At 39.4% G+C, this 18,262-nt stretch overlaps 2 protein-coding genes across 4 annotated transcripts in view; one reads left to right on the forward strand and one right to left on the reverse strand.

The window, feature by feature from the left end:
• Gstcd (glutathione S-transferase C-terminal domain containing) overlaps positions 1-18,262 on the reverse strand; it is a 148,011-nt gene that overhangs the window by 11,975 nt on the left and 117,774 nt on the right. For 2 of the 3 annotated variants that reach the window (XR_003850800.1, XM_008841266.3), the window contains exons 8-9: positions 16,956-17,084; positions 9,446-9,579 (exon numbers count right to left, since the gene is read on the reverse strand). Coding sequence is in view for 2 of the 3 variants with exons in the window: in XM_008841266.3 (XP_008839488.1) it covers positions 9,446-9,579; positions 16,956-17,084 (263 nt within the window). In the remaining variant the exon portion in view is untranslated. Of the gene's footprint in view, positions 1-7,548; positions 7,582-9,445; positions 9,580-16,955; positions 17,085-18,262 lie in introns of all 3 variants that reach the window. The other variant, XM_008841265.3, reaches the window with a different exon arrangement.
• Positions 6,514-7,542, forward strand: LOC108491234 (endogenous retrovirus group FC1 Env polyprotein; the record flags this gene model as incomplete). The annotated part of the gene is given in 1 exon segment (XM_017800161.2): positions 6,514-7,542. A coding segment is annotated over 1 exon segment (486 nt), but the record flags the coding sequence as incomplete, so codon positions are not given.

Consider the following 18,262-nt stretch of genomic DNA (forward strand, 5'->3'; position numbering starts at 1 on the left):
TTTGGAAAGTGTCTCCAAGCACAGATGCCTGGCCTTATTTGGAACATGACCTTTGGCATAGTCACGTGCAAGAACTGCCCCTAGGTTTTTTCCTGTATGATAATTAGGCATTGCACTACAGCCACTCCATCCCACCTTCCCTTTCTACATGATAGGGTCCCCCTACCACATGCAAATAAAGCATACTATAAACACCTATTAGGTGAAGCTTTGGCCACTGTTTTTACCCTATGTTTTCCCCCGACCCCCTGAATAAACGAGCTGTCTCACTGAAGCTGACTCCCAGAAGGTTTTTTCCGTCGAACTCACAGCCGTCCTGACCCTGCTCGCTGCCTCTGCTCTCTTTGTCCTTGCAGATCAGTGGCCAACGACCCACAAGGGAAGAGAGACCCACAGCTGGCGCCCAACGTGGGGCTCCTGGAATGTGTGGAGTTTGTGAATACCCCTTCTATGAGGGTAGCGGCATTTTTGCCTTGGTCATCCCACCCTGAGGATTGGCAGCCCCTCCTTTCCCCCTTTTACTTTTGGTCTGAGTCTTCACATGGGACCATCATAGCTGCCATCTGACAATGCTTAGGAAACCTACCCAAGAGACAAAAACTACCCATTGACAAAAAGAACCCTTCCCCCCTTTACCCTCCTCTTCTGCCCTAAAAATCCTCATGGACTGAGTAAGACAAAGGCCTGGATGTTAAAACCCAGGTTTAGAAAAATTCCAAAGATAAATCCTCCTCCGCCCTCCCCCTCAGTGCCACCATCTATGGCACCCCACCCCCAGCCACTGAACAGCCCTGTAATCTCAGGAATAATGGGAGCTATTGCCCCCAATATCCTTAGACACAATGGCCTCAGGACCCAAAAACCTCACTGGTAGGGGCCTTCTCCATTAACCTACAAGTAACAAGACAACGTCCGCTGGCTTGGTATCCCCTCCCAGCAGAAGAATTAAAAGAACTATGCCAGGCCATCTGTGAGGACGGGATCCATGCTCCATGGAACCAATCTATATTACAAACTTTCAATAACAACCTCCTAACGCCCCAGGACTGGAGAGATATCTGTCAATCCATGCTCCCCAGTCTGTTATTTGTACAATGGAAGGCTTTGTTTAGAGATGGATGCCTGATGAAGGCTATAGAGAATGACATACATAATCAACAATTAGGACCACAAACAAGGGCAAGATCCACCACTTGGATTCATAAATTGGAATTATGACCAAGTGTTTGGTCAGGGCAATTTTTCCACAGGAATCCAACAGGCCATGATCCCTGCCAGCTGTTCTGAACAGGTCCGCTTATGTACACTCCAAGCCTGGGACCGCCTAACCCTCTTGTCCACAGGGCCTGGAGAGACCTCTCCATTGACCTTTCTAAAACAAAAACCAACTGAAACCCTCCCAGATTTTATACTAAGAGTACAGGCCAGTTTAGACAGAAAAATAACAGACCCACAGCCAAAGCAATGCTTCTAAACAACCTCATCTGGAAAGGGATGACCCCTGAACACAGACAAGCATGCCAGGTACTAAAAAATGAACATTATGACAAAAGGATCATGGGGACCACCTCATAACAGTCCTTCTCTCTTGCCCAGGCCTTTGTAGCCACAACCTGATCCAAACCAAGATGTGTTAAATGTGGGGAAACTAGGCACTGGAAAGAAAATTGCCCAAAAAATGATTCGACTGCTCTTCGACCCCCTAAATCCCTCTGCCCTCACTGTAAAAAGGGTTTTCACTGGAAAAAAAGATTGTAAATCTAAATTTGACAAAGATGGCAAACCTTTGCCACCTTTAAACACCTCCCGAGGCAACCCTCAGCCCCACTAACAAGAGGGAAGCCACAAAGATTGTGGGTAACCAACATTACAGAAAACACCCATTCAAAATTAACCATAAAAATATACAATAAACCTTTCAAATGCCTCCTCAACACCCGGGATGATAAATCCATCTTAAGACACTCCGAGGTTCCCCCACGCTAGGAGTTAATACTGGGACCTCAACTGATGGGAGTAGGAGGCCCCTTGTGAGCATTCATCACCAAAGACTTCTATAAATGGGAGGACCCTGATGGAGAGGTTGGCACAATAAGACCCCTGATTGCAGATATAGCCACAAATCTCATAGGACAAAATATCCTGGAAGACCTCAATGTAGTTCTTGCCAGTGGATCTGAAGGGGAGTGCCTTCAAATAGATGATTATATGAGGTTCCTAGAACAAAAAAAACCCCAATCCTAATGGCCACTGTTGATTACCAGACTCCCTGCCTCGACTGGATCACCAAAGAACCAGTCTGGGTAGGGCAGTGCCCATTACCCAGGGAGAAATTAATCATTTTACAACAACTCGTAAAAGAACAGTTACAGCTGGGTCACATTAGGCCCTCTAGGAGCCCATGGAACACCCCAGTCTTTGTAATAAAGAAAAAGACAGGGGCATGGCGACTGCTACAAGACCTCAGAGCCATAAACAAAACCATGAAAATATGGGGACCACCCTAAAGAGGCCTGACCATGATCTCTGCCATCCCCCTTAATACTCCCATTAGTCCTAGATATAAAAGACTGCTTCTTCTCCATCCGTTTACATAATAATGATTGCCAACATTTTGCCTTCTCAGTTCCAAAGATTAACAATTCTGGGCCAGCTGATTGATATGAATGGCGAGTTCTGCCACAGGGTATGACAAACAGCCCTACACTATGCCAGGAGGCCATTGTAAAAGCACTGGCACGCCTTCTGAGAAAAGGCCTACATGTTTAACATTACATGGATGACCTCTTGGTCTGGCAAGACAAGGATTCCTCTCTGGAGGACCTGAGAGATTCTATGATAAACACCCTAGAGACAAGAGGTTTTATGATATCCACAAACAAGATACAATTGGTTCCCCATTACCTTCCTGGGGACTGAAATAACGCTTACTACTGTTAGGGCCCTTAAACCTATCCTGGATACTCCTCATCTCCTTACCCTTAATTCCCTTCAGAGCTTATTAGGCAGTATTAATTGGCTAAGGCTCTGGCTTCCCATCCCCACAAGACAATTACGGCCACTCTTTGACTTCCTAAAGGGAGACAGAAATCCATCCTCCAGACAGTATCTGAATGCAGATGCCAGAAAGACTCTCCAAATTATCAATAACCATTTCCAAAATGCAACACTGGCCAGATATGACCCCAAGGTGCCGGTTCAGCTCTTAATTTTTAACTCCTCCCCCACCATGGTGGGAGCAATTTATAAGCCACAATGAATACTAGAATGGCTTCACATGCCTGTAGGGGGACCCCTTGTTTTTTTACAGAAATAGACACCCTTGCATCCATGATTTGTCAAGGAAGGGATAGAAACCCTACAGATTATAGGAAAAGAACCTGATACCCTCATTATCCCCTTCCCGTTATCAGATGTGCAATGGCTCTTAAAACATCATTCTTCTTTTTCAATTAGCTTAATAGGCTTCCCAGGACAGATTGATAATCACTAGCCCAAAGATAAATGGCTGTCAGTTATTCCAGTGCTTTGCTGGCTTCCGCCTTGGCTCTTTTGCCAAAAACCTACAAAAAATACTACAACAGCCTTTACGGATGGGGGGAAAAAGGGGATGGCATTGGTTGTATATGACTTCCCCAATGACCCCCCTATGATGCATTTTCAGCCCCTGCCTCATAAATCCCCACAATGTAAAGAGCTCTTTGCAATCTATATGGCCCTTGATAAAATTGATGAACTCTTCAACCTTTATTCTGACAGCATTTACGCTGTTAATTTACTTCCATGGCTAGGTCGCTCCTTTGTCAAAATAGATGGCAACCCCATCTCACCCCTGCTAATTAAAATTTCTACACTACTACAAAAATGGGTGGCTCCGTTATTTTTCAAACATATCAGGTCCCACTCCCCCCTCCCAGGTCCTCTTGCTGAAGGAAATGCCACAGCAGATGAGGTAGCCACCACTGGAACATTCCCCGCCAGTGTAATGGACACCCAGCACCTCCACCATGCCACTCATGTTAATTTATGAGGGCTCCATCTCAGATTCCCCCACATTCCCCTCAAACAACTTAAACGCATTGTTAAAAGCTGCTCTTCCTGTGCATCAATGATACATACCCCCACTATACAACAGATGGGCACCAACCCCCGGGGGCTAAAATCTAACACCCTCTAGAAAATTGATGTAACCCCAATTCAGTAGACAAAAGTACATATTCATAACTGTAGACACATACTCCCATTTCCTCGGGCTACTGCCCAAACTGGTGAAAGTTCAAAAAATCTAATAAATCACAAGATGAGAATCTTTTGCTATCAAGGGCCTCCCCTCACAACTAAAGACAGACAATGGCCCAGCATTTACCAGCTCTCTATTTAAAAAAATTTTGTGAGGCCTGGAAAATCTCCCATCACACTGGCATCCCATATAACCCACACACACGAGAAATTGTGGAAAGGTCACATAAAACCTTAAAGGACCAATTAAAAAGACAGGCTAAAACAACATATTCTCCCAATATTCAATTAACATTAGCCTTGTTTACCCTTAATGTACTTAATGTATATAGAGGGACAGATGCTCCTCTCATCACCAAACACTGGGCTCAAACACACCCAGTACCACCCATCATGGTTAAATGCCTGTGCATCAATGATGCGTACCCCTGCTATACAACAAATGGGCACTAATCCTTGGGCGCTAAAATCTAACGCCCTCTGGCAAATTGATGTAACCCATGTCCCCCAATTCCATAGACATATTATGTATTTGTAACTGTAGGCACGTACTTCCACTTCCTTTGGGCTACTGCCCAAACTGGTGAAAGTTCAAAAAATCTAATAAATCACAAGATGAGAATCTTTTGCTATCAAGGGCCTCCCCTCACAACTAAAGACAGACAATGGCCCAGCATTTACCAGCTCTCTATTTAAAAAAATTTTGTGAGGCCTGGAAAATCTCCCATCACACTGGCATCCCATATAACCCACAAGGACAAGCCACTGTGGAAAGGTCACATAAAGCCTTAAAAGACCAACTACAAAGACAGGCCCAAACAATGTATTCTCCCAACATTCAATTAGCATTAGTCTTGTTTACCTTTAATGTATTCAATGTATATTGAGGCTCTGATGCCTCCCCTATTGCTCGACACTGGGCCAAGACACACCCCATACCACCTATCATGGTTAAATAGGGACCCCCTCGATGGAATCTGGAAAGGATCAGATCCATTGCTGACCACAGGGAGAGGATTTGTTTGTTTTTCTACAGGATCAACCAAAGCCTATCTGGGTTCCAGCCAGAAATGTCTGACACCTCCCTGCCCACAAAAAAGATGGCTCGTATGACCATGTCAGAGACAACGAAAAAGAAGAGGAGACAACACCCAAGACCACACAACCGGATCACATGGAAAGAGATTCATGATCTGGTGGCTACTGCCCACCACAGCTGCCCCCCGCCCCAGCTTCCTTTTCTGTCATTCTCATGGCCGTTTTTACCCTACTTTGCACTGACGTTTTGGCCAATTCCCCCCCACCCCACCCCAATACTATGCTCTGGAGATTTTGTCAGGGAAACATATCAAGGGAAAAATCAAATAATCGGAACCAAAGGTTGCCTACTAATGGGATGTCAAAAACCCATAGAAATCATAATATACCCAAATGCTAGTGGATACAAAACTGATGAATATGTTTGCTTTCCTTTCTGACAAACAGATCCATCATGCCTCAAGAAATTTGATACTGATGGGGGCTGCCACTATTTCAATCTCTGTAGGTTGGAACTGGGATTGACTGGGGGATATCAGGGCATAACAGGACAGGAAAGACCCATGTACCTAAAAGATAATAAGTATCTCTATGGATACCATGACTATTCCCTAATATATGTTGCAGATCCTTGGCACGATCGTTGGTGTGTTGGGGTGATGGGAAAGTTCTACCCAGGCACATCCTGTAGCTACCCTACTGCTGATTTTCATATCTCTCGACAACTTGTACCCGCAGCTAAGCCCGTGCTAACTCATCATAACATGATTCTACGTGAAAAACAGAGGAGCAGGTAAGACCGACAATGTCTTGGAGCCAATATATTCAATACATTGCTGACTTCCTTCCCTTCACCACCCACCCTAATGCCTCTGTTTCTTTTGTGTGTTTGGCAGTAGGCCCTTCCTGACAGCAGTACCAGTTAATACCACCCTTCTTTACCCCGAGACAACAAAAAATTTCAGACTCTCACCTGTCAGATACTCCCTTATTTGAACAACTGTCCAACTATCCAATTTGTGTTTCCAGTAAAATAAGCCTACTCATTACAAATGCCTCACTAATGTTACCCTTTCCAGGACAGCACACATCGCCCTTCCTTTTTTTCTGTGGTGCAAAGGAAACACCCAGCCCTGTATTAACTCCTCTTTGTCTACCTTCTGCATACCTGTAATGATTAACCCCCAGGTATACCTGTTCAAAGGAGAGGATGCCCTCCTCCTTCACACCCACCCACGGAGAGAAATCTTCATCCCCCTGCTAGTGGGGCTTGGACTTGCCCTCTCCCTGGGTGCCAGAGGTGCTGCGACTGCTGCCATTGTACAGACCCATCACCTGGCAGGAAATTTTAGAGACAAGCTCAACCAGGCAATGGCATCCATGACTGACAGCCTTGAGTCTCTCCAACGACAGATGAACTCTCTTGCCGGGGTTGTGCTCCAAAACAGAAAAGCACTAGACCTAATAACTGCTGAACACGGGGGGACTTGTATAGTATTGGGAAAAGAATGCTGCTTTTTTGTAAATGAGTCAAATATTGTCATGGCTAATGTTAATACTCTCAAAAAACTTCGTAATGACCTGCTTTCAAGATTTCAGCCCACCGAACAATTAAGTTGGTTTAGTAACCACTTATTTTCCTGGCTCTTACCCTCTGTTAGCCCCCTGATTATGCTGTGTGTTTTGATGCTTGCTCCCTGTTTCATACAATTTCTTCGTTGACAAATTACTACCAATCAGGTCATGGTCCATTATCAGACTTTGGATTCTCCTGATATGGATGAATTGGCTCTTAAAGCTTGTGATGACGCCTCTCCATTTTAAAACAAAATAGGGGGAGATGTTGGGGGGACCCTGCCCTTTAAGGTCACAGTCTATCATGTCCAGATAGCTCCCCGAGCTTGGTGCAAAATGGAGGACTCCCTTTCTCAGCAGGGGCTTCCTACTCTCTGCCTGACCTTATTTGGAAAGTGTCTAAAAGCACAGATGCCTGGCCTTATTTGGAACATGACCTTTGACATAGTTACCTGCAAGAGCTGCCTGTAGGTTTTTTCCTGTGTGATAATTAGGCATTGCACTACAGCCAGTCAATCCCATCTCCCCTTTCTACATGATAGGGTCCTCCTACCACATGCAAATAAAGCATACTATGAACACCTATCAGGTGAAGCTTTGGCCGCTGTCTTCACCCTATATTTTCCCCCGACCCCCTGAATAAACAAGCTGTCTCACTGAAGCTGACTCCCGGAAGGTTTCTTCCATCATACTCACGGCCATCCTGACCCTGCTTGCCGCCTCTGCTCCCTTTGTCCTCGTGAATCGGTGGCCAACAACCCACAAGGGAAGAGACCCACAATAAGTATAAAAATCAATGCTATCACAGCTGTTAAAGACAAACATGTATTCCATAAGCAGTCTTTTCATAATGCTGTAGACCCCACTCTTCATTAAGTCATTAATAAAAGCATGCCTGTATATATTATGCCAACTTCATTAGTATTCATTTTTTAGAAAATGAGTACTTGTTTAATATATTTTAGAAACAATAGGCTATTTATAAATTTATACCTCAATCTTTCATGAATTGGATAGGTCTCATATACAAAGAAATAAACTTTCTAAAGATGTTAGTTCCAAGGACAGGGGAATAAAATAATAGTAAAGCTACAGAGTTATGAAAATGTTGACAGGAAATTGAGGTTTTTAAAAATCAGTTCAGTTGGAGTATACAGGTGAACAAGTCAAATTAATATTTTTAAGAATCTTTATATTGTTAGACTTACAATTTTAATGGGTTGTTATATATTTTATCAGAATTGAACTGTTGAATAAGCCTCAAATTTTATATACACATTTATCTATCATCCATCCATCCATCCATCCATCCACCCATCATCTATCTGCCTATTTTTCAATGCTTCCTTTGGTTTTGTCTCAACTTGTGAATTGTGTGAAGAGAAAAACAGTAAAAGAAAAAGATGGATTTTTTTCATATTATATTACTTACCCAGAATGCTTTAAGTAACTAATGAAAATTTTCTAAGGTTTTTAAAAATAATGATACAATTGATTTTGTATCCTAAACAGCTTTTCTGACTAGGGCAGATGCTCCAAAACTGATGTATTTAGCTATTTCCTAATTAAAATGGTCATTCTGATTCTCAGTAACTATGAATCAGAGTGAAATGTCAGGAACATCAAGATGGTGGTCCCCTAATAAGTTAAAGTGATGAGAACTAAAATTTCTCCCTTTTCTCTGTGGGAAAAGAAAGATTATAAAAATTGCTGTTAAATGTAATTGACACCCATAGGCCTATTTACTATTTGCTTAAATTTTAAAATTACATTTGGATTTATTTATTTTGTATGCATGCAGGTTTATGTGTGTGGGCAGGCATGCCATGGCGCATGTGTGGATGTGAGAGTACTACCACGTGTGTTCTGGGGAGCAAATTCAGGTTGTCAGGCTTAGTGGCAGGCACCTTTATCCACTGGGCCATTTCACTGACCCTATGGATACTATTTAAATACTAGCAACAATTCACATTTGTTGAGGACTGACTCTATACCACTTCTTTTTGTTTTTGCTTTTTGAAGACAGTCTTACTCTGTGCCCAGGTTGGCTTTGAACTTGAGACAATATTCCTACCTCAGCTATAAAAGTGCCAGGATTACAGAGGTGCACTGGGCCTCTCTGCCACTTCCAAGTACTACATATATCATCATTAAATGCGCCGCCTCCCCGATCCTTGAGATCGTTCCTACTACAACCTCATTTTGTATATGAGGTATCACAGGAAAACAGTAGGAGTAACTTGTCTGAGGTAAAACAATTCATAAAATGATAAGCAGCCAGTATCTGCACCCAAGTGGGGCATTTCTAGATTGAACACTGCTTCTGATGATTTTAATTACATTTAGAATGACACAGTGAAGTACTGAAGCCAGCACTCTTGGCTGGCTCCTCTTCAGACTTGCTTTTAACTTGATCTGGAAGAAAAGGCAGGGAGGGACAAAGAGATCCTTTCTTCCTAACAAACAATACATGCCAAACGGTGATAAAAATAAACTACCTCAAAAGCAAATCCCATTGCAACCGTGTATCAAACAAGTCTTGCATGCTGGCTCATCTCCATATTATTGTCTTAGGGAAAATATTAAACTTCACCTTTTTGGGAAATTAAACTTTGAAGTGTTCTGAATGAAACCATAACAGCAAGGGCATGTGACAAAAGAAGCCCGTGTTTTGATGCAGTGCTCAATCACCATGTCTGTTGCCACTCCACAAGCATGCAATGCCACCTGGAAAATAAAACCAGACCTTAGCATTAGGCTTCCTCTTAACTAATGGTGTGCCTTTTATGCCTTAAGAAATTATGTGACTGATTCTCAAGAGATTTCAAGTTAACAAAGTATAACATTTAACTAGTGTTTATTAGAACATATCAAATGACTACCTAGCTAATCATATAAAGTCAGGAAATTAAGCAAGATTGACAGAGTATACAAGGAAAGTTGCAAATGAAGTGACTTAATCCATGCTGCAAATTTAGTCAAAGGGAAATGCGACACAATTCTGAACATGCAAGAACAAATATGCACGGAGATCTAAACCAGCACTCTTGCTGATGGTGAATTCAGAGCAGTTGTAGAATTGTGACTAGAATACTTGATTTGAAATAAAAATCTGAAGCCTAGAACTCTGGTTGGCTGAGAGACCCTGGGACTCTTAAAATAAATTTCTTAGGTTTTTATCTCCTCAACTATAAGCTGTAATTAACAATACTGAATATTACAATGCTTTTGTACAAAATAAGTTAAAATGTATTTGAAAACACCTTCAAATAGTATACAATGTAATGAATTTTATGTAAGAACTGATCAAATGGCAACTTTTCAGGGTTTTAACATTGAATGATGAATTGCATAAACTAATTTCAGCCATTTTATATTAATAAGAAAGAAATGATTAGACTAATGAATGGGGTTTCAATAACTCATGAAAATAAACTAACTAAAATGGTTTAAAATTTTTTCTCAAAACCTGTATCTTTAAATACTTACTACAATCTAGAATAAGCCTAGGGAAAATCAGATGTGGGGCTCCTGAAAGATAATTATTTTGTTTTGCCTGAAAATTTTCTTATGTCCATTTCATTCTAGATGGAGAAACTATCAGATTATGATTTTTCCTTCTAGGGAATGAACTCAACAACTTTAGGGTAGGGAGACACGCTCAGGATGAAGGGAAGAGTTTTCTGGAAATTTCTGGATGTTAAATATTATAGCACTACTTCTGAAGTAAAAAGCTAAAAATAATTCTAAGTTGGAAAGCAGAAAGCAAGATCCCTGCTTTCAAGCCTCCTGAATTCTCCCTTCCTTTTAGACGTACACAGGCTACACAGAAATCGACAATGTTGGTGGTGCTAGTCAACCCACCCTTCCTGCATCATGCTAGAAACAGAGCCTAGGACAGCCACCATCCTGCAAGGGGCAACAACAGCTCCGGGTAATGGAGAGTGAAGAAACTTAATTTCTCATCTGCTCCTTTCAGTTAGCCAGCTTTGCAAAGTGAGACTCACTGTGGTAATTCTTAGTTTCATGAGCAGCTGAGGAAATCTCAAATAGTGAAAATCAAGGACACATGTTTCCCGGGGAGAGAGCGAGCAGCACTGATCCTCACTAGAGCCTTTATGTGCAGGCACTATCCTAAGTGATAGCACGAGATCTTATGCTCACAACATGGAATGTATTATCACCATTTAGAAGTGAGGAAACTAGATGAGGAGAAATAGACTTACTGATAACAGAATAGCTACTGAGGGGCAGGGCTCTGACCTCAATGCATGATTGTACACACTGATTTTATCAGGGTGCTTCTCCAGGCTTTACACAAAGAGTTCAGACAATTCTATTTTTATGCCTTTACTCTGACGGACTCACATTTCTTTCCCTATGTGCAAAAGAGTGACTTTATCACATGTAAACAAATGTACTACATCAAACTATTTACATAAAGGATTTTAGGTCTACAAGAGTTTATTGTACCACATACTCCTTTTCTAATTTAATTTCTTTGCATGTGTGTGTGTGCACATGTGTATGTGTGTTCATGTATACGTGTGGGTGTGTGCATGTCCTATACTCCTGTTTTCTAATATAATTTATTTTTTTGTGTTTCTGTGTATATGTTGTGTGCAGTGGAGGTCAGAGGACAACTTCGTCTTCCATCTTGTCTATTGTTTGTGGCTGTTATACCAGATTAGCTGTCCTGTGAGCTTCTGGGGATTGTCCTGTCTTGACCTCCCGTCTTGTCATGGGAGCACTGGATTACAGAGCAGACCCAGCTTTTGTGGGGGTCTGGAGATTAACCCAGGCCCTCATGCTTGCACTGGCAAGTGCTTTGCTCACTGAGCTAGCTCCCCAATCCCACATACTCCTGTTTTCCACTGTCTCAGAAATAACAAAAAGGGAGGAGATACATAAGCCAATGAGACTATTTGAATATGGAAATTTAGCACTAAAATGATATGAAGATGGGCTTTTCAATAAGCAGTCTTGTATAAACCTGATAGCCATATGAAAAACACAAATTACATATTTTCCTTTTACCACACATAGTAAATAAATTTCAGATGGGTTATAAATTTAAAATGAGCAGTAAGGTATGGAAGAATTGCTCTATAATTTAGAGGGATTCCTAAAGATCAACATACAATAAGGGATAGAGTTAATCAACCAGAAAAACTTTAGAAAAACATTTGAAGGGCAAAAAAAGTAAGGAGACAAATGAAAAAATAGGAAAAAGACACAACTTGTAAACTTTTAACATCTCTAATATATAACAAGCTCCTAAATATAAAGAAAAGGCCCAAGAATCTGAATACATTTTCTTCTTAAATGAGTTATCCAGTATTTTCCTTTCTACAACTTTATTTGTCTTCTCTTTCTGGTCCTGCTATTAGTAAAGTACTGAATTCTTAGACTGAACCTCTAATTTCCTTTTCTAATAGTTTCCTTTTCAGATTTTGTCTTTTCTTTATTATTTTTTCATGCAATAGCTTCTTAAAGATGCATTTTAAAAATTTATTATTTTAATTTTATGTGTATGAGTGTATTATCTGTATGTATATAAGTGCACCCATGTCATGCAATGTCCATGGATGTCAGAAGAGGGTGCTGTATCCCCTGGAACTGGAGTTACAGACGGTTGTTAGCTGCCATGTGTTGGGAACAGAACCTAGGTGCTCTGCAAGAGCAGCCAGTGCGCTTATCCACTGACCCATCTATTTCTCCAGTCTGCTCATGTGATATCTTAGGTTTCATTTTTTTTGGTAAAGTGTTACCTTTAAATTTTTCTATTTTATTTTGGGTGTCAAGTTTTTTAATTTCCAGAAATCCTTTCTTACTCTCTGATCATTCATTTCTTTTTCTTTCAATTCTCTTTCCCTGACTAAGATCCTCTGTAATGTTTGCTGCTTTGTTTTCTATCTTTAATTTTGGATGTTTTCCATTTTTGTTTTTTCTTGGCTGTCAGTTCATATTAAAGAGTGAATTGTCAAAAAGTCTATTGAACGCTCTTAATTGAAGGCTAGAAGGCTAATAATTATTAGGTGACTGAATGGTCAGCTGGCTTGCTTTGCTTTTTAATTACAACTATAATATCTTTAGTTCTTTTCTCTGGGGATGGCTTGCTTCCACAGAAAAAATTTAAGCCATGTTGATTGAGAAAAGGATTTTGGCCTCTGAAGTTCTAGAATTAGGAGGCAGATGGAGGAAGGAATGTTTTTCATAGAATAAACTTCCTGTCTTTTGCAGGAGTTGGGAATGGGTAGCTAGTTGCCTATTCAAAGCTAGAGGTGGGAATTTGGGGCTCGAAATGACATTTTAAAATAAATATGATTTTTAACTCCTCCTTATCCTCTGACCCTGAGGTTTCTGTAATCCTGAAATTACCCGCTTCCTGATCAACCTTTCTGATTTGAAAAGGTTACCCTCTACCCCTCTAAGTTTGATCTTCCTCCTATAACTTACCATTTTTCTTTAATCTTTCTACCTTTATACTTTATTTTGTGATTCAAATTATAGACTCTTGAAGATATTTTCATCAAAAATGAAATTTGACCTTTTTCATTCTTATTCTTATTTTTGGAAGTTTAATCTTTCTTGATGAGAAAAGGGGTTGAAATGCCTCTACATGCCATTTTCATATCGGAAGTCCTTTATTTTGCCTTAATTATTTTGAAATTATGTTTGTAGAACACATAATTCGTCCAGTTCCCTACCTTTAAAGCAAGGATTATATAATTACTCATCAAACGTAATACTGAATTCCCATATAAAATTGCAAATGCTTCTTTTACTTGTACACAAAGAGACACAACTAGAAATGAGCTTGTAATTAAACACTCAGCCTTGATAAGTCATTAACAATCTTAATATAATTATGAATAAAGTAGAAAAAAACAAAAAGAAGTAATCTGAAAATAAAACTTTTAGGATTTCAATACACAATGGCAAATGAAAAATATTTACCAATGTTGTTAGCAATCAGGACCTGGTTAAGACGGCTGTTTGCTCTTGCTGGAATTATCCAACCGCACCATTTTGGTGAGCATCCTGATTAGCTTTTTTATTTTCAATGAAAGTGTGAATTTTCTGTAGACATGGCTCTTACATGAGGAAGGATTGTGCATATTTTTTGAGAGTATGAATACAAATATACATAATAAAATGTCTCAAAGATGCAACAGTAAGAATTATTTGTCCAGTTGGGTGTGGTTGCACATGCCTTTAGTCTCAGCACTCTGGAGGCAGAAGCAGGTGGATCTCTGTGAGATCAAGGTCAGCCTAGTCTACATAGTGAGTTCAGGCCAGCTGGGACTACAGGGAGACCAAAAAAATAAAAAAAGAGAATTATTTATCCAGCCAGAAAAAGGGCAATAATGATCCTCTTTTTAAAAATAGCATTACAAATATACTTTTAAAAAGCATCCTTTCAAGGTATGGTAATCAATACTTACTTAAATCAGGGTCAATACTAAATGATTAAAAAATAAAACACTAAAATCTTTTTACAGATGTTTCTCTTTTTAATATTTTATTTTTATTATTTTTATGTGTATGTATATATTGACTGCATGTAGGTAAGTGCATCTGTGTCATGCAATGCCCGCAGAGGACCAGAAGAGACTGTTGGATTATTAGCTGCCATGTGGGTGCTGGGATTCGAACCCAGGTCTTCTGCAAGAACAGCCAGTGTTCTTAACTGCTAAGCCATTTCTCCAGCCCCTTATGGATATTTCTTACTTTTGAAAAGAATTATGTTTTCCTCATGACAATATTAAGCATTAAAATAAAAACCAGAATAAATAAAAAGGTATTCCAATAATAAACATTTGTTTTGAAAGAAATGTTATAATCCTTGACTAACAATTGCTCCATTTATGATTAAAAAAAACCTATGACAATACAAACATAATACAAAATCAGTAAACACCATATTTCAAACTTGGCCTTTCCCTGGGCTGACAGTATGTGTGATAATCCGTATTATGGTGCTGGGCAGAAGTCCAGCTCAGGTTCATTCAGCCAAGTCATCACAGGGCAGACAACCCCCCACAGGGTATGGTATAACTAACCTATGATATTAAGTTGATTTAGTGTATTTTATGCATTGTCTACTTATGCTAGTCTCAATTTATTATAGATTTATCAGGATGTAAGCCCATAAAAATCAAGAACCATGTATCCATGTGTTACATAAAAAAATTTGTTAGGAATTATTTTAACATATTTATTTCTATGTTGCTTATATGGTTATGAATATAAAATAGTATATTAGATGTGGGTGATTTTAAAAACAGTAAAACTAATCAACAAGAATATCAAACAGCATACAGGGGGAGTCAAAGTAATGATGGAGGGGAAAAATCCATGATAGCTATATTACTATGAAATATGCAGAAAAATACTGAGCAGGACATTTTAATTGGTGTTGATGGTTTATGAACTTGAGAGTTGTAAATATACCATGAGTGACTTCACACCCATAAGCCACAAAGGACAATCGGAAATGTGATTAATGAGGATAGAAATTTTGTTTTGAAAGGTGAGTACATGGACAACAATCTTTGCTGCCTTAAGCTTATTATATCTACAAAGGACACAAATTGATTATTTTGTAGCTTAAAAAACCAAATCTTCAACATTTGTAATAGTCAATGTTTAGAAATAAACTATATTACAAAAATTCCACAAAAATTCTGAGTTCCCAAAGTTGGACAACAGTTCCACTTGGACAAGCTTGTGCTAACATGAAGACACACAGTGTGGAGGGGAAAAGGACCATGGGCAATGTACCAACATTCTTAAAAAACAGAAAGATCTGTCATGGTTATAGTTAAAACAGTAAGAAAAAATGTGATTAATTAGGAAAAAGATTTATGGCAATGTTCAGTCAGAGAAGGAGCTATGTTATACGGGATCCCCAACTTTAGTATATCATAAATAGGCATTTGTATGTATGTATAAAGATATAAAGAACCAAAGGCTTTTATAATATTTATTTCTTAACAGTAAGCATATGAGAGATTGCTTCTTCAAAATATAAGGTATTTATCTATATTGAGCATATATATCTATTAAATTTAAAACAAATAGGCATATCAGAAAGATGTTAGATTTTGTTGTTGTTTGTTGTTTTTTTGTTTTGAGACACGGTCTCCTTGTAGCCCCAGCTGGCCTAGAACTTATTATGTAGACCTCTGTCTCCTGATTGCTGGGACTAAAGGTTTAAAGGTGTGTATCTCCATACCCAGTAAGATGCTAGATCTTAATGAAGCGCAAATTCCACAAAAGAGCCCAGAATATGAAGATTAAGCACACTACGAGCTGCCCTCTTAGGTAGTCTTACTAATATCAAATAGCAGTAACTTGATCTAAGGACTCAGAAGCATAACTGCAATACTCAGAAGCTCAAAATGACATGCAGATATCAAATCTCTGCTAAAGAAAATATTAGCTAAAGGCAATTTTAGTATTTATAGGCCAGTAACAAGTTATTTTCCCCTTATATTTTTCATAACTTTTAAAAAGTTATTATTTTTTTATGTATATGACTGTATTATCTACATGTGAGAGTATACTAGTGTCATGCAATGGCTTCGGAGCTTAGAAGCAGGCGTCGGATTCCCTGGAACTAGAGTTATGGATGATTGTTAGCTGCTGTGTCAGTGCTGGGAATCAAACCCAGGTCCTTTACAAGAGCAGTCAGTGCTCTTAACTGCTGAGCCATCTCTCTAGCTCTCTTCACAATGTTTTTGTTTTGTCTTCTTCCACTGTTTTCCCAAACTACAGACTGAACCAAAGTTAAGCCATTGTCATCGGAAGTCACTCATTCAGTTAATAACATTTTAAGGCATTTCCTGCATCGCACATTGTTCTCAGCAGTGAGATTTCCTAGTGCAGCAGATAAGGCTTTTGTCTAATGGAGGAACCGATGTCATGTAACGGGACAGGGATGTACATGGAGCAATATTCATTAATATGCTAGTCCTAATAGGTAAAGTATAGAATACATTTCTTCATGTAGGAAAGAACAAAACATATCTATTTACTCTAAGCTCTATAATTATCATTTAGCTAATCAGAGAAACTGAAATTACTTGATTACTTACCCCAATGTTAAACATTCCTGTAAAATATTCCATATTTGCTTGAATGAACCAAATGTTGGTTAAACCTAGTTCATCACTTCTCTTCTTGGCACGGATTAATGATAATTCCTTGTTTTCTATTAATATAACCTAGATTTTTATCCGGGGGGGAAAGTGAGTTTATTCAGTAACATAATACAGACATTAGGGCAAAGCATTTTACTGTATTTCATGCTCTTAATAATGTGGACATATTTACTAATCATCTATCTTGCATCAGGAAGTGTGGCAATTGACTTGGAACAAAAATGAACAAGGTGTTGAATGCTTGAAGCTTAGGTGTAATGATACAAATAAAGCAAGGAAGGATAATAGTGTGTAATTAAAGACAGGCAGGTATACTGGGAGCTCAGTCTTGATGACTAAGTTAGGTTTTCATGGAGAAGTAATATATTAACAGAGGTCCCCCAGATGAACAGAAATTAGCTAAGGGAAATGGCCCAACCTGAGAAAGAGTGTGGTACAACCATACTTGGAGAGCTGAAGAAACTCGTATACCTGGGCACAGTGTTTGGTGATAATAGGAGTAGGGATTGAAAACAGGAATCAAAGAGTGCAGATGAGGTAGAAGAGATAAAAGGAAGTCATATCGTATATTTATGATAAAAGAAGTTTCCATCAGTTGTAAGAATTAGTATGGATTAAAAAAAAAGAATTAGTATGGATTGGCAGAAGGCAGGAGAAACAGGAGCCTTCAAGAGCAATCATGGATAGATTAAGGCATTTTCATTATGATCGTTCCTAGTTTTTACTTTTTTCCTTATGTTACCCTTTACAGAAAACAGTTATAACAATAAGAAAAACAGTAAGAAATCACTTTAAATAAAATACTTAGCAACTAGTTGATATTAAGAGCTTTCTATTTTTTATTTTATTTAATTTATTTTTTTGTCTTTTGGAGATAGGGTCTCCCTGTAGCCCCAGCTGCTCTGGAACTCACTATGTAGACTAGGTTGGCTTCAATGTCACAGAGATCCGCCTGCCTCTGTGTTCACCACCATGCCAGGCTTAGTTTTCTAATTTTAATCTAGCTATGACCTTTTCCAGATCAATTTAAGCTTCCAGGAGAATTATTAGAAACAGTGAAAAAGATGCCACGGCCCTGGTTCTGCTTCTAGCTATGTAGACTAGGTTGGCTTTGATTTCAAAGAGATTGGCTTGCCTCTGCCTCCCAAGTACTGGGATTAAAGGTGTGCACCACCACCACACCAGACTGAGCTAGCACTTGGGAGGCAGAGGCAGGTGGATCTCTGTGAGTTCAAGGCCAG

This window comes from Nannospalax galili, unplaced genomic scaffold (genome assembly GCF_000622305.1).
Source record: "Nannospalax galili isolate Female #2095 unplaced genomic scaffold, S.galili_v1.0 scaffold41, whole genome shotgun sequence".
NCBI lineage: Eukaryota > Metazoa > Chordata > Mammalia > Rodentia > Spalacidae > Nannospalax > Nannospalax galili.